Source organism: Blennius ocellaris (genome assembly GCF_963422515.1).
Source record: "Blennius ocellaris genome assembly, chromosome: 20".
Classification (NCBI taxonomy): Eukaryota; Metazoa; Chordata; class Actinopteri; order Blenniiformes; family Blenniidae; genus Blennius; species Blennius ocellaris.
The window spans coordinates 1,498,805-1,515,493 of record NC_137669.1 but is presented as its reverse complement, the minus strand read 5'-3'; the positions used below and the strand labels follow the sequence as shown (position 1 = coordinate 1,515,493).

General features: G+C 43.6%; 1 protein-coding gene across 2 annotated transcripts in view; it reads left to right on the top strand.

Annotated features, from left to right (window-relative positions):
• enpp2l (ectonucleotide pyrophosphatase/phosphodiesterase 2-like) overlaps nucleotides 1-11,615 on the top strand; it is a 116,968-nt gene extending 105,353 nt beyond the window's left edge. For both annotated transcript variants that reach the window (XM_080516461.1, XM_080516460.1), the window contains 4 exons: nucleotides 2,437-2,514; nucleotides 4,394-4,526; nucleotides 6,622-6,775; nucleotides 10,703-11,615. In XM_080516461.1, coding sequence (XP_080372587.1) covers nucleotides 2,437-2,514; nucleotides 4,394-4,526; nucleotides 6,622-6,775; nucleotides 10,703-10,873 — 536 coding nt within the window. In that variant the 3' untranslated portion in view covers nucleotides 10,874-11,615. The remainder of the gene's footprint in view (nucleotides 1-2,436; nucleotides 2,515-4,393; nucleotides 4,527-6,621; nucleotides 6,776-10,702) is intronic.
• The last annotated feature ends 5,074 nt before the right edge of the window (nucleotides 11,616-16,689 follow it).

The window sequence follows — 16,689 nt, the reverse complement described above, 5'->3', positions numbered from 1 at the left end:
TGGCGAGAGAGCTCGGCCGCTTGATATCCACTCTGGTTCAGACCTGACGTCAATTTTGGCTTGCACCGTCCCCGCCGTTGGAGCCTAGCCATAGGACATTGAGGAGCATTCCAGTGGTTCGTGGGAAACTGGTTCGGCTGCGACCGAGGCCCTCAAATGCACTTCACTGGCGAACCACACTAGATAGCAGTTGGCGGGACTCCACGGACATGCCCCTCAGTGCATGAGTACTGGAGCTGCAGCATCCTTTGGATGAAGGTATTCAGCCCCATCTAATCCTGCTCCAGCAGCTTCCCCTGGATGGAGATATTCAGCCCCATCCAATTCTTTTCCTGAGCCTTGTCGGGAGGGCTTGAGTCTGGCTCCAGACCAGAGGTCACAAGGTCCTGTTGTTATAATATTCTCAACCTGCGTATGTGCAAGGATGATCATCCAGTGCTTAAAGCACTGCCTTTGGCGATCATCTGGGATTCATGTAACTGCAGTTACATACGTAACTTTCGTTTCCTCTACTTAAACCTACCAGCGAGCAGGTTCAGTTCACAGAGTCTGTTGCCATTGTTGGGATTTCTTACCTCATAAGGATCACTAGGTATCATTTAGTTTGTGCGATCCCTCCTCACATGTGGAACCATTTATGTTGTGTTTAGCTCTCGATAATGATTAATAATTATCAAAGATAGTTATTAATTATGTTATTGAAAATCTTATTTGATCTGTATCAGATTACCTCTGGAGCACCTCCTGTCTTAATAGGAAATGATAGCCAATTCAGTTCTATCAGTCTCATAAGATATACTAAACAGTTAATCAGGAATTTGAATTAATAGTTGAATTAATTACAATTACCAGAATTAACAGTAGAGCTTGAAGGAATTTGGAGTTCTTGACACAGAAGATTCATTCACCTTTGTGCACATTAATAACACAGCAAGTATGAGTCCAAAAATTATATTTATTTACAATGAAAACAAATAAACACAGATTCTACCTGCCTATATACAGCTTGGTGTGTGTGTGTGTGGAGAGAGAGAGAGAGAGAGAGAGAGAGAGAGAGAGAGGTGGAGGGAGTGTGTGTGTGAGACGTGATGGAAAACAAGATGGCGGATCACAAAAAACTACATTCCAAATGGAGGTTATCAGAGAGCAGGAAGTCTGTCCTGGGTCTCGACTATGTACTGGGAGAACAATGGAACATGAAGCTAGTCTTTAGCGTCTGCTTCCTGTGTGTCTCTGTTAAAGGATTAACATGCAGACCCTGTGTCTGTGGCAGAGCTAACGTTGGTTTACAGGTTGATAACTGCTCCTAATGTCATTATCTATAGAACTCAATCACTGTAATAGAATCAACACATCTTCATAAAAGTTAAATGGTTCTATGCATAGCATCAGGTTGAACTCATCTCAGGTAATGCCCAGTTGTATGTTACCACTTCCTTGGTGTCTTTAAAGGAGGAGTTCGGTCATTGTCCTGGCTGGAGGGAAGCTGGTGTCTTCTGTTGTTGTTAGCACTTCCAGCTAACTGTGGTTGCTGGTTCTGCAGGCTGAGGAGAAGAAGATGAAGTTGATGTTTCAGGAGTCCTTCTTTGCAGCTCCTGGTTGTTCCTTTTGTCCAGACTTAGGAGCTGGTCGCTCAGGTCTGTGATGGTTTTCCTGCTGGTTGAGGAAAACACAAACGTGTTCTGTGAGGTGTGGTTTCCACAATCCCGTCCTGGAGAAACTGGTTGGTTTTTCCTGGTTGATGGGAGATCAGACTCTGGGTGGTGGTCTCTGGATCAGGGGAAGATCTGACCCTCGTGGTCGGGTCAGCAGAGGAGTTGAGGAGTGAAGGCCCCTGGGTGCAGGCCTCTGGTGTTGGGTGAGCTGGGTGAGTTGCCTCCAGCAACCCACTTCATTGAAGAACAGGAGCAAAAACCTTTTGTGAGAGGAACTGCTCGGACGCAGCTCCTCCCTGGTGTTCACTGAGGATGACTCGGGGGAAGACTCCCTTGAGGAGGCTCTCCCAAAGGCTTTTGGTGACGGTTGGGGGGATTTGAAGGTGTGAAATCCTGAGAGCTTCACCCAATCAGTGACTGGCTCAGTGCATGGGGGAAGTGTCTTTTGAGCAGAAAGCAGGGAGGATTTGCATGGGTCTGTTGTGGCAAAACTTTCCCCCTGCCGTGAGTGATGGTCACTCACATTCCTCACAGTCTAAATTCACGTCATGACTGTGTATCATGACAAATGAAAATTGTCGTCCCTATAAATGAACAAACTTTCTCTGGTCTTGTGAGATCCCAACACCCTGGCAAGTGACCCTGAGCTTCATTCAGCTTTCTGGAATGGAAAACTCTGAGTTTCCCACATTTCAAGGTTAAAATGCTCTGAGTTTTCACAAAACCCGCTTTCTGGAATACCCACTGGTTTGACAGGTTGTTTATTTGTGTCTTTTCACAGAACTGTCAACGTCTCCAGAGTCCAGATACGATGCTTCACTCATCACCAACACCATCCCCATGTACCCTGCCTTCAAGAGTGAGTCTTCTCCCACGGCCATGGGATACACGTCCACAGTGACCTGATAGCCTGACGAAAACATGCATGGTGACCTGATGACGTTTGTCTGCATCAGATCATGTGGTGTAAATGTCCTGTGTTAAATTGCGGGGTTTCCTTCACCCTCAATCTTAAATTATATGCTCAACACAAGTGTCTAAGTTTATGCTGGTACAGTGGCTTGCAAAAGTATTCATACCCCTTGAACTTTTCCACATTTTGTCACATTACATGCCACAAACATAAACATATTTTATTGGAATTTTATATGACAGACCAACACAAAGTGTCACACAATTGTGTAAAGAAAATTATACATGACTTTACATTTTTTTCACAAATAATAAACTGAAAAGTGCAGCGTGCAAAAGTATTCAGCCCCCCTGAGTCAATACTTTGTGGAACCGCCTTTTGCTGCAATTCCAGCTGCAAGTCTATTGGGTATGTCTCTACCAGCTTTGCACATCTAGACACTGAGATTTTTGCCCATTCTTCTTTGCATAACAGCTCAAGCTCAGTCAAATTAGATGGAGAGCGTTTGTGAACGGCGGTTTTCAGATCTTGCCACAGATTCTCGATAGGATTTAGGTCGGGACTTTGACAAACACATTAATGTGTTTTGTTTTAAACCATTCCATTGTAGCCCTGGCTTTATGTTTAGGATGGTGGTCCTGCTGGAAGGTGAACCTCCGCCCCAGTCTCAAGTCTTCTGCAGACTCCAACAGGTTTTCTTCCAAGATTGCCCTGTATTTGGCTCCATCTTCCAATCAACTCTGACCAACTTCCCTGTCCCTGCTGAAGAGAAGAACCCCAGAGCATAATCCTACCACCACCATGTTTCACAGTGGGGACGGTGTGTTCAGGGTGATGTGCAGTGTTAGGTTTCCGCCACACAACGTTTTGCATTTAGGCCAAAAAGTTCAATTTTGGTCTCATCTGACCAGATCACCTTCTTCCACATGTTTGCTGTGTCCCCCACATGGTTTCTGGCAAACTGCCAACGGGACTTCTTATGGCTTTCTTCTTGCCACTCTTCCATAAAGGCCAGATTTGTGGAGTGCAGCCCAATAGTTGTCCTGTGGACAGATTCCCCCACCTGAGCTGTGGATGTCTGCAGTTGGTCCAGAGTCACCATGGGCCTCTTGGCTGCATCTCTGGTCACTGCTCTCCTTGTTCGTCCTGGAAGTTTAGCTGGACGGCCGTGTCTTGGTTGGTTTGCGGTTGTGCCATACTCTTTCCATTTCTGGATGATGGATTGAACAGTGCTCCGTGAGATGTTCAAAGCTTGGCAAATCTTTTTATAGCCAAACCTGCTTTAAACTTCTCCACAACTTTATCTCTGACCAGTCTGGTGTGTTTCTTGGACTTCATGGTTCTGTTTGCTCCCCAATATTCTCTTAACAAACCTCTGAGGCGTCACAGAACAGTCATTAGGTCAACATTCAATCATTCAGCAGTCATCAGGCAACTTCTGAAGGCAATTGGTTGCACTCAGAGCAAAGGGGGTTGAATACTTTTGCACGCTGCACTTTTCAGTTTTTTATTTGTGAAAAAAAATTTAAAGTCATGTATAATTTTCTTTGTACTTCACAATTGTGTGACACTTTGTGTTGGTCTTTCACATAAAATTCCAATGAAATATATTTATGTTGTGGCGTGTAATGTGACAAAATGTGGAAAAGGTCAAGGGGTATGAATACTTTTGCAAGCCGCTGTAAGTAATTTTGTTGTTTTTCTGTTTTGTTATTTTGTGTGGGTGTGTGTGTGTGTGTGTGTGTGTGTGTGTGTGTGTGTGTGTGTGTGTGTGTGTGTGTGTGTGTGTGTGTGTGTGTGTGTGTGTGTGTGTGTGTGTGTGCAGGGGTGTGGAGTTACCTGCAGGGGACGCTGCTGAGACGATTCGCAGAGAAGAACAATGGCATCAATGTCCTCAGCGGGCCGGTGTTTGACTTGGACCATGATGGCCTTCGAGACTCCGCCGACAAGATGAAGGAGTGAGTTACCACACATGCTAACACACATGCCAACCAGAACTTGATGATGTCTTATGCTGTCGAGTTGTGGAACTGCAGACCAGTCCTGGGGAGGTTTCCAGAAGGAATTTCAACAATCTCTGAGTCCCTCCCAGAAGTCTAAGTTGACTGACTCCAAGATGATAAATTCAGAGTTTCCGGTTCAAGAACAGCTGATCTGAATTAGTTCAATCAAGTCTCAGTATGTGAACCTTGAGTTAAGTGTGTGCACAACCACAATCAAAAGCCATCATCAACTGAGCCCCAATATCATGAGTCACTATAGCAACAGACTAAAAAGTGAGTTATTTTGCCATAAAAGTCCCAGTGCTGCAGCAGCAGAGGAGACAGACGACTGGGAGAAAGTTACTGCTAGAGTCTACACATACGTTTGAAGGCATTACTCTCCTGACTTAACATTTAACTTGTGATCACAGCAGACAGGGAGAAATAATAAATAGGTAAAATCTGAATTTCATTTAGATGCAATCCAACAAGAGAAAGGTGACTTGGAAGCAGCTAAAAATTCAATATAAATACATCTTTCAGAATGAAAAGGTTTGTATGTATACAGTATATTCTCTGAGTGTACCTCATTTTGATTTTAATTTTAGAATTTAAATGTATGCAGTGTTTTAAGTTCCCAAACCATTATTCAGTTGCTACTTCAAGTAATTATTTAAACCGGTAACAAAATATTGTTTGAACTCGTCCTCTGTTAACATCCTACTAACTAAACTAACACAATGTTTAGACATTTGTATTATAGTGGAGTCATTTAAAATGTGATGAAGTGTATGTCAACACTCAATAAATTGACAAAATACCACACACACACACACACACACACACACACACACACACACACACACACACACACACACAGAGTAATTTCTTTATTTATATAGCCCCCCCCACGCACACACACAAAATAAATCGCTTGTGTCAGTGTGCGGGTGATTCTCTAACGCTCATCACACTGGTGCTTTACGAATATTATAAAGGAAACTACCATTTCACAGAAAAATGTAATACTGTGCATAAAATGTGCTCTGATGTGAGGCACGGGTTGATTCGGGAAGGAATTAATACAGTCACAAAACAATCTCTGGTGACATAAGTCATCTCAATTTATTTCTAGTTTAGACAATCCATTTCTAGTAGCTGCTTGAGGTGGAAGGAGCCAGTAGAAACTCAGGGTTTCCTCTATTAGATACCTCTATTCTTACCTAACTGTTTGCACATTCCTTGTCTTTCCTTTCCTCATGAGTCCTTAAGAGCTGAATGTACGAGTAGATTTCTCCACTGTGAGATTAATAAAGGCTTATCTTATCTTATCTTATCTTATCTTATCTTATTCCTCACCTCTGGAATGCCCTCCCCCTCCCTGTTAGACAAGCCTCCTCACTGTCCGTTTTTAAAGCTCGTCTTAAAACACATTTTTATTCTTTGGCTTTTACCCCGGCGTGAGACTCTGGTCTGGTTTTAGTGCCTTCATTTCTTGTTGTTTTAACCTCTTATGTTTTGTTTATTGTTTTAACATCTTATTGTTTTTATTGTTTTAAATGTTTTTATTTTGCGACTTATATTTTTATTTATTTACAATGTACAGCACTTTGTTTCAGCTGCGGCTGCTGAAAAGCGCTCTATAAATAAAGTTGATTGATTGATTGATTATTAAACCTGCTTCAGGCGGGAGGAGCCAGTAGAAATTCAGGGTTTCCAGCGAGCAGATTCAGTTCACATATTCTGTTAACCATAGTGACTGACCCTGAACTTAATTCAGCTCTTTCTGGAAAGGAAAACTCAGTTGTCTTCATTTCAAAGTTACCATGCTGAGTTTTCACAAAACCTGCTTTCTGGAATACCCCCCTGGTCCCAATCCCACAACTCTTAGTCTCTGACCCTTACAGTCTGGTCCTGGTCCTGCTTAATCCTGGTCTTGGGTGTCTTCATGTCCCTCAGTAGGAGAATCAGTTGACAATTCTCTCAATTCTCTCATTAGTTTATTTATTGATGTTGTTGTGGATCCTGCAGCTGTGAATGTCCAGTACTTCTGACCGGTGTCTCTTTGCAGGTTGGCGGGTGCCAGCCCCCCTGTTCCCTCCCACTTCTTCACGGTGGTGACGAGCTGCCTGGAGGTGAACCGGACGCTGGAGGACTGTGACGGCGCTCTGAGGGTCTTCTGCTTCCTGCTGCCGCACCGAGACGACAACAGTGAGGCCTGCAACGTGAGTCACCACCAGCTGGAGGCAGCAGTTATCTCGCAGGGGGCAGCACTGCAGCTGGAGCAGCCAGCTCCCAGTGGAGATTCCAGACTCCACCTCCACCTATACTGGAGCGTGTGTGTGTGTGCGTGTGCGTGTGCGTGTGCGTGTGCGTGTGCGTGTGTGTGTGTGCGTGTGTGTGTGTGTGTGTGTGCGTGCGTGCTTGTGCACAGTATCAGTATCAGTCACCTTCATTTATACTTTTAACAGTTTAAAACAATGACGGCTTAAATCAAAGTACTGAACATAAACAGACAAGGATCAGGAAACTTAATGCAACTTGAACGTGCACTCAGTAGCGCATGCCTTCACCCTGGCACCGGCCGCCTATAGGCCAATAAATACAGATGGACAAAAACATGTTGGAACCTGGCATTGGGTCTGCTGGTTCCTCCTGGTCCTTTCATCCTGAACTTGGTTTTCTAACAAAAATCTCAAGACAGCAAGATACATTTGAGCATTTATTTGAGTAATTGTAGGCAAATGAAATGAGCAGCGCTGGACACCAGGATCACACTCAAAGTGTGTTGAGCTTCCCAGAATTGACAGTTTTATTCTGAGCGAAGGCCTCGCCCCACCATAGAGGTGGTCTTTTTACATTGGTCAGTTTGATATTGATGTCTATTACCAACCAAAATCGGACATCCCATGTGTGATAAAACTGTGTGTGTGTTGTTTTGCCTCAAGATCGTAACGAAGCAAATTAATAAGTCTTGGATGTTTCAATTGTTTTTATCTCAAGGTCACGGTGGCTTCCGGCAAGAGCCTCCTGCAAGTGTTTCACGTAACTGGTGTGGACGTCTCCATGACTCTGTGGTGCAGAAATTTTCTGTTACTCAAACTTAGATTAGCTCAGTTAAGAATATTTTTTGTATGGATGCACTGATCCACGTTTTGTCATATCCAATCACGATACCCAAATTTGCACATCTGCTGATACAGATATTATTCCGATACCAGAGCTGTTTGCTTTAATATTGTTGTTATTATTATTATTATTATTATTATTATTATTATTATTATTATTATTATTATTATTATTATTATTATTATTATTGTTATTATTATTATTATTATCCATCCATCCATCCATTATCTGCCGCTTATCTGGGGCCAGGTCGCGGAGGCAGCAGTCCGAGCAGAGTTGCCCAGACTTCCCTCACCCAGACTCTTCCTCCAGCTCTTCTAGTGGAACCCCAAGGTGTTCCCAGGCCATAGAGAGACATAGTCCCTCCAGCGTGTTGTATGTCTGCTCCGAGGCCTCAGACCGGCGGGACATGCCCGGAACACCTCCCTGGGGAGGCGTCCGGGGGGCATCCGAAACAGATGCCCGAGCCACCTCAGCTGGCTCCTCTCGATGTGGAGGAGCAGCGGCTCTACTCCGAGCTCCTCCCTGGTGGCTGAGCTCCTCCCCCTATCTCTAAGGGTGACTGAGCTCCTCACCCTATCTCTAAGGGTGACTGAGCTCCTCACCCTATCTCTAAGGGTGACTGAGCTCCTCACCCTATCTCTAAGGGTGACTGAGCTCCTCACCCTATCTCTAAGGGTGACTGAGCTCCTCACCCTATCTCTAAGGGTGACGCCCAGCCACCCTACGGAGGAAGCTCATTTCAGCCGCTTGTATCGAGGATCTCGTTCTTTCGGTCATGACCCATAGTTCATGACCGCTCGACCGGTAAATCAAGAGCTTTGTCTTTTGGCTCAGCTCCTTCTTCACCAAGATGGACCAATACAACGTCCGCATAACTGCAGACGCTGCACCGATCCGCCTGTCGATCTCACGCTCCATCTTCCCCCTACTCGTGAACAAGACCCCAAGATACTTGAACTCCTCCACTTGGGACAAGGGCACTCCACCGACCTGAAGGGGACAAGACACCTTTTTCCGGTCAAGAACCATGGCCTCGGATTTAGAGGTGCTGATCCTCATCCCAGTTGCTTCACACTCGACTGTGAACCGTGTCAGTGCACGTTGAAGGTCCAGGTTCGATGAAGCCAACAGAACCACATCATCTGCAAAAAGCAGAGATGAGATCTTGTGGTCCCTCAACCGGACCCCCTCCGGCCCCTGGCTGTGCCTAGAAACTCTGTCCATGTAGGTGATGAACAGAACCGGTGACAAAGGACAGCCCTGCCAGAGGCCAAAATGCACGAGGAACAGGTCCGACTTACGGCAATGCGAACCAAACTCCTGCTCCGGATTATTATTATTATTATTATTATCATCATCACCATTATTGTTGTTGTTGTTGATTTTAAATTAGGCTGTAATAAACTCCTCTCTACAGTAAAGTATGAATGTATGGATGTATTCTCTCAAAAGGCAACTTGAGGTTAGTATAAAGTCAGAAAAGGAAACTGTACAAACTATTTATGTTCAATTTGGACAATGCGAGGGTCTGCATGACGTCATTATCTTATAATAAAATAGTTCTATCTTTAAAACCTCAGAATAACTTTATTAATGCCTGGAGAAATTCTTTAGCAACGCAGGACCAACAGAGTGTTTACAGCGCTAACGCAGCTCCAAATATTGTAACTATTTTCAGGGAGTTTAGTGTGGAGTAGGACGCAGCTCCATGGAGGTGTGAATGGCCTCCAACCAGGAAGAAGCTGCTGTTCATTGTTTTGATACCGCGGTTAGCACCGTTCTCCTCAGCAAGCTGGCGTTTTAAAACAGTGACGTCTGGCAGCACAGCGGCACCTCATTGCACTATGACTTTGCAAACATCCACGTTGCTGCATTGCTTTGAGATGTTTTGAGTGTAAAATATGTTCAAACAGTGACATGCTGTTATGAAACGTTGGATAGCATAGTGCTACTACTCTTGCCTGCTAGCTGGATGCAAACTGTGGAATGGATTTCCTGACTCCACGTCTCATTGAGGCCCGCTTCCATTCAGGAAATGCATTCCACATTTTGCAGCCAGCGAGGCAGAGCAACGGCAGGGAAACACTTGATGAGTCATTTCAGCAGTAAAGCACAGACAAGGCTTCATGGATCAGGAATTTCCAATCTCTTAATTAAGTTGGTGTCAGAACCCGATGCCGATACTGGATCGGATTGGCCCCATTCCCTAATGATTTGCCATCCCTTCAAACATAAGCTTTGCCCCAATGTTCATTGGTGAAGTTAATTAAACATAAAAAACAAAACAAAAAATGCAGTAAAAACAATTAGAGCAATACATAACATAAACAATAATAAAAACTGGAGAAGAGTCTCACTCCTCGTTAAAACCAAAGAATAAAAGTGTTTCAAGATCAGTTTTAAAAGTGAACAGTGGAGCTTATGGTATGTTACTCAGTGGAGCTCATTACATAACTGAGGAGCAGCAACAGGAACATCTTCTGTTTAGACCGCAGTTCCTCAAGGATCAGCTGATCTGAGACAGAGGATTGTGAAAGGACAATGAGAGGACTGGGAGGACTGAAGGAGGACAGTCCTGAGAGCACTGAGAGAGATGATTTCCAGGAATTCCTTCAAACATTCCTCCAATAATTCCTCCACTAGTTCCTCTACTATTCCTTGACTTGTTCCTCCACTCATTCCTCAACTCCAACTCCAATCATTCCTCCACTCGTTCCTTCGTCCACTATTCCTTGACTCGTTCCTCCACTCATTCCTCCGCTTATTCATCCACTATTCCTTGACTCGTTCCTTCACTTTTTCCTCCACTATTTCTTGACTCGTTCCTCCACTTATTCTTCCACTCTTTCCTCTAATTGTTCCTTGTTGGTTGGTGGGTTCATTTCTGCAGTTAGAAGTGTCTGCTGGGCAGTTTAATTACTTTCAACCAAAGTCAAAGTCACGTAGACCCAGAGGTGTAGTGCGTCCCCCATAATGCATCCCAACACCGCCAGTGTAACTTCCTGTCTGTGTGTCTGCAGAGTGGCGAGGAGGAGTCGCAGTGGGTTGAAGATCTGCTGAAGCTCCACACGGCCCGAGTCAGAGATGTGGAGATCCTGACGGGCCTTGACCTTTTCAGATCCACCAACTTGACCTATACCAGTATCCTGAGCCTCAAGACCTACCTGCACACCTTCGAGAGCGACGACTAGGCCACACAGACACATCCACCTACAGGATGCTGCCCCTCGTAGAAGTCCTGCATTTTAACCACACCCTCACTGGACAGACGGCGCATCACTGGAGGAGCTGCCAACGACCTGCATGAAACGAGAGGACACACACTAGTCATTTTAATGGTTCATTTGGAAAATTACCGCAGGAATAATGTGTACTATCTTGACAATGTGTGGCAAAAGCAGCTAGCACAGGAATCATGCAGGAGGACAACAAACAGTCACCACGACACACCCCAGAAACAAACGCACCCATGTTTTAGCTCCTGAGCCAAACCTGACCCGTTATCCATGTTCATACTAACCATCCAAATGTTACTGCTCACTGTGAGAATTATTAATGATTCACCACTTTGGGAGGAGACAAGGCTTAACATTTGATCTAGCAAACCCACAGAAGTCTAATTCTTAACACATAAAAAGCAATGCTGCATCTGCAGAGGTATCGTTCGTGATGATGGTCAATTCATGTTCAGTGTTGGTAATGAGATGAAGGCTGGGTGACCTCTCCAGGTCAGAACCGTCATCTGAACCTTCGTCTGGGTGGAAGTTCATGTTTAACAGTTTTAGTAAATATCGTTCATTTAACCATTTTTCACCACAAAAAAACTTTAATCAGTTAACAAATCAGTGAATATAAATGGGAAGTCTCACACTTGTGTCATGACATGTATGTTTAACAGAGTTTAAAACAATAAAATACACAAATACAAAATAATTTCAGTGTTGTCGCTTCTTAACGATTTAAAAACCGATTATTAAATCGGAATAATGGAAAGTCTCCTCCTTACTGCTGTATTTATAAGGACATACTGTACATATAAAAAAACAGGGGAAACAGTTCAGATTACAGCATTTCTGAAATAATGTTGACATCATATTTGGAATTCCAGCCTCTTTGCGCTCTCTCTCTCTCTCCTCCTCTCATTTTCCTCTCGCTCTCCCCCTGTCTGCACATTTGACAGAAAGTCATGCTGCCACTGTGCAGTGTCTAATGTTGAATTTACTTTTTTTATGTATTATCTGGCTATTTATCTTTGCTGGAATGTAATTCGATTTCATATTTTGATGGTTCAAAGTGTGAGACTCTATTTCTATTTTTGAAGCAAAAGCCATACATTCAGTATTTGTTTGGCAGCTGCCCTGGTCAGCTGGGATCCAGATCCAGCTCCACATCCGTGGTTTGAATGAACCTTTGGCGAAGGTCCCAGGTCCCCATCTGGATCCCAGCTGACCAAGTATCCTTTCATTCTTTTATTTACTTCTTCAAGTCACTCTGTTTGTTTGTAATGAGGAAATCATTTGACGCAGTCTGGAATGTACATACAGCAATGTTCTCCAATTATTTCACAAACTCCTCCTTTATCTGCCAATACAAGGTCCAGAACCACTCTGTGTTGTAAAATCATAGCGTGCATGACTCACTTCTCTGGATCATCTCTCCACTCTTGTGCTAACTGCAACACAAGTTCTGTGAGATCCTCCAAGTCCCAGTGTAGTTGGGATTCTCTAGCTAACAGTGTACTTGTCCTGCTGGGTTCCTCAGCTGTCAGGTTCTCTAGTTAACAGTGTACTTGTCCTGCTGGGTTCCTCAGCTGTCAGGTTCTCTAGTTAACAGTGTACTTGTCCTGCTGGGTTCCTCAGGTGTCAGGTTCTCTAGTAAACAGTGTACTTGTCCTGCTGGGTTCCTCAGGTGTCAGGTTCTCTAGTTAACAGTGTACTTGTCCTGCTGGGTTCCTCAGGTGTCAGGTTCTCTAGTTAACAGTGTACTTGTCCTGCTGGGTTCCTCAGGTGTCAGGTTCTCTAGTTAACAGTGTACTTGTCCTGCTGGGTTCCTCAGCTGTCAGGTTCTCTAGTTAACAGTGTACTTGTCCTGCTGGGTTCCTCAGCTGTCAGGTTCTCTAGTTAACAGTGTACTTGTCCTGCTGGGTTCCTCAGGTGTCAGGTTCTCTAGTTAACAGTGTACTTGTCCTGCTGGGTTCCTCAGGTGTCAGGTTCTCTAGTTAACAGTGTACTTGTCCTGCTGGGTTCCTCAGGTGTCAGGTTCTCTAGTTAACAGTGTACTTGTCCTGCTGGGTTCCTCAGCTGTCAGGTTCTCTAGTTAACAGTGTACTTGTCCTGCTGGGTTCCTCAGGTGTCAGGTTCTCTAGTTAACAGTGTACTTGTCCTGCTGGGTTCCTCGGGTGTCAGGTTCTCTAGTAAACAGTGTACTTGTCCTGCTGGGTTCCTCAGGTGTCAGGTTCTCTAGTTAACAGTGTACTTGTCCTGCTGGGTTCCTCAGGTGTCAGGTTCTCTAGTTAACAGTGTACTTGTCCTGCTGGGTTCCTCAGGTGTCAGGTTCTCTAGTTCACAGTGTACTTGTCCTGCTGGGTTCCTCAGGTGTCAAGTTCTCTAATGACTTAGAGGATCTCCCTGCTTCACTGACGGTTGAGACGCACAGGCTCTAAATTGCCCCGCACCCCTTTGTAGTCAGCCTTCCCCTCTTAGTCGTCAGAACCTTCCCTGAGAAACCTTCATTTCTTGCAGTGAGACAAGTGGATCCAAGTGGATCGCTCAGCAATCTTCACAGCTGTGGGTGTGGCCGGAAGTACTTGGAACGAGCCTTCCTATCGAGGGCTGGACCATGTCTTCCGTGTCCTACTTTCACCGGTTCTGCTTCCTGTTGGATAAGTTGAGAATCTCGCATTTCGTTAGTTTATTTCACTTCCTTAGATTTCAACATCTCTCTCATATACTCAGCAAGTGTCATTTCAGTTTCATCTTGTAGTCTCATAATCTGTAGTTGTGGTAAGTGATATGGACTGCCATAGATGATTTCAAATGGTGTTAATCCTGTTTCAGTGTTTGGCACTATCCTGATGGTTAGTTGCACTAAATCTAAACATTTAGTCACTTTGTTGCACATTGGTTTTCCATACACTTTTCTAGACTGCTTCTAACTGTCCCATTTGTTTTATCTACTCGTCCTGCACTTTGTAGATGATAAGCAAACAGTTTTTTTTTTTTAGTTTTATTCCCACATTTCCCCACAACTTTTTGTACGATCTGATTTACAAAATCTTCCATTATCACTGTAAATGGATTTTGTGATACCATGTGTTGGTATGATGGTTTTACATTGAACTTTCACCACTGTTATTGCTTCAGGGTGTTTTCATCAACATTTTTAGAATAGGAATTGAATCCATAGGTAGTAGTATACTCGTGCCTCCATCCCTCCTGTTGAGACATGTCTTTGCCCATGACTCATAATTGCTGCCCATTTGTATGGGGGTTTCAGGTGGATGGGTTTATCTCTCACTTTGTTTCCTACATTAGTTAAATAATGCAAAAGTGCGATCGCTTCAGTCATGCATTATTCTTTTGTTTTAGACGCTACGAAAACATCATCCACATAGATTACAATTTGGTTTTCTTTTGGAGGAACACATTTAGCTAAGCAACTTGAAATAGCTTGTGAGAATATTGTAGGACTTTCACAATATTCTTGAAGTAATCTTCTTTTATATGTATACCTCTTTCCTTCATATGTAAATTAAACCCAATATTGGCTGTATGGATGTAAAAGAATTGAGAAAAAATGTATTACTTAGATCAATTACTGAGAATATTTTTGCTCCTGCATCTAGACTATTTAACAGAGTGTGAAGATCTAGCACCCTGATTGTATGCTGTATAACTGCAAAGTTTCCAGCCTGTAGATCTTACACCATTCACCATCCCATTGATGGAGCTGCCTTTTTTTACAGGAAATATTGGAAGTTAAATCATAACATTCTCTGAGTACTCCCACTTGCAACAATTATTTGATCACCAGTCTAATTCCTTCTTTAACATCTAGTTTGACAAGATATTGTTTCACACAGGATCTATATTCAGTTTTACGTCTCATTTGTATTGGTTCGCAATCCTTCAGCAGTCCCACATCTGTGGGCCCTTGTCTCCACAGAGATAGGGAAGACTCTTTAAGTGTTCTTCCCCTCCTGCTGTGAGCAGAATGTTTCACCATTCATTTGTGCTCTCGTCTGTCTTTTGGATAGCTGGTGTTGTGTTCGCAACCCAGCCTAGAACCACACGTTTCATGAGAGGTGACGTCAGCTCAATCCAAAAAATAACTATAATTTCACAAGTTTTTAGTGTTGTATACTGTATCACCCAAATTATTATCCCACACGAGCATAGGATGGACTTTAAAACATGAAATATAGCGAAATATGGGTCCTTTAAACAACCGAGTATTCATTTTCTGAAATCAATGCTAATGTGAGCTTCGATAGTGGTTAGCATCTGGTCATCCAAAAACAAACTTGCTCGTGAGAGAAGGGGGTGTGTCTGTCTCGGTTTTCATAAATCAAAGTTAAGTGGTAATGTGAGGTCATCGACAAGTTCAAAACCAACCAATATAATGGACGAGGCCGGATCGCTCCTCCTCCAACACGTGAATCCAATTGTGATTGGTTTGTTTCATCCCATTGCCCCCGACCCATGATGCAATTCAAGCATGTAATCTGCCAGGAGCTAGTTACAGAAACTTAGGAAGAATGTGTAATGTGTGTGAAAAGAACAGAAGATAATAAAATAGGTAGGCCCTAATCAAACGTCATATATCGCCAAATAATGCCTGGTTTAGCCACTGACCTAAGAGAGCTTGTCGAAAGCAGAACTAAATCGAAAAGAAGACACAGAGAAATGATCAAATGGCTGCAGGAGAAAAAGCTTCTAAGAAGATGAATGCGATGCCAAGAATGCAAACACAAGATGAAATTAAAGGAATCCATTTGTATAGACTACTATCCATGGTAAGTTTATTTTCATTGCATGAAATGACGTGATTGTTTTGGTCCACAATTCAAATGAAAATGAAATCTATTTAATTGTAAAGAGTGCCCAATATATCATAGTTCATGTTAACATTTATTTCTATAAATACACTGCACTGCATGTCATAATAGATCTGCTATTTATTGTATTTCGCCATTTTTAACATTTTGTAATAATTGTAATACATTTTATGGCACAAATTATTTTCATGGCCAAATACACATTAATATTTTGGGGTACTCGACATGAAAATGTTGGAAAATCAGTGCTCTAGCCACTACACTGGCCTCCCCATGTCATTCTTATTTTTATTCGTATGCATCTTCAGGGTTTGCAAACACCACAACCACAGAGGGAGGAAAATGAAAAGGTCAACTAGTCACAAATCTATATTCAGCAAGTCAAAGGTTTCCCTCTTCAACTGGATACGCTTTGTGTACAGGTACGCTATAGTATCGGTTGTTACGGTGTAAATGGTCTAGATTTATATAGCGCCTTCTAACCACACTGAGGTAGTCCCAAAGCGCTTTACATATCAGCTCACTCACCCATTCATGCTCACATTCACACACCAATGGGACAGAGCTGCCATGCAAGGCGCTAGTCGACCACTGGGAGCAATTTAGGGTTCAGTGTCTTGCCCAAGGACACTTCGACACATAGACCAGTGTAGACTGGGATCGAACCTCCGACCTCTCACTCCGAAAGACGACCACTCTACCACCTGAGCCACGGTCGCCCAAACGGTCGGTGTGACTTCGGAGGCTCAAGTGCGGATAAACCAGCTGGAGACAGATGAGTTCACTGGAAGAGTTTATTTTTTAACAAAGGGAGAAAACAGAAGGTTCTGCGGGCTCCGGTGGTAAGATAAGATAAGATAAGATACTGGATCATGACACGATTTCGTCCGGCTGTAGGGACAATGTTCTGAGCGTGGCACCCGGAGGAAGAGGTAACGGAGGAAGGCAGAA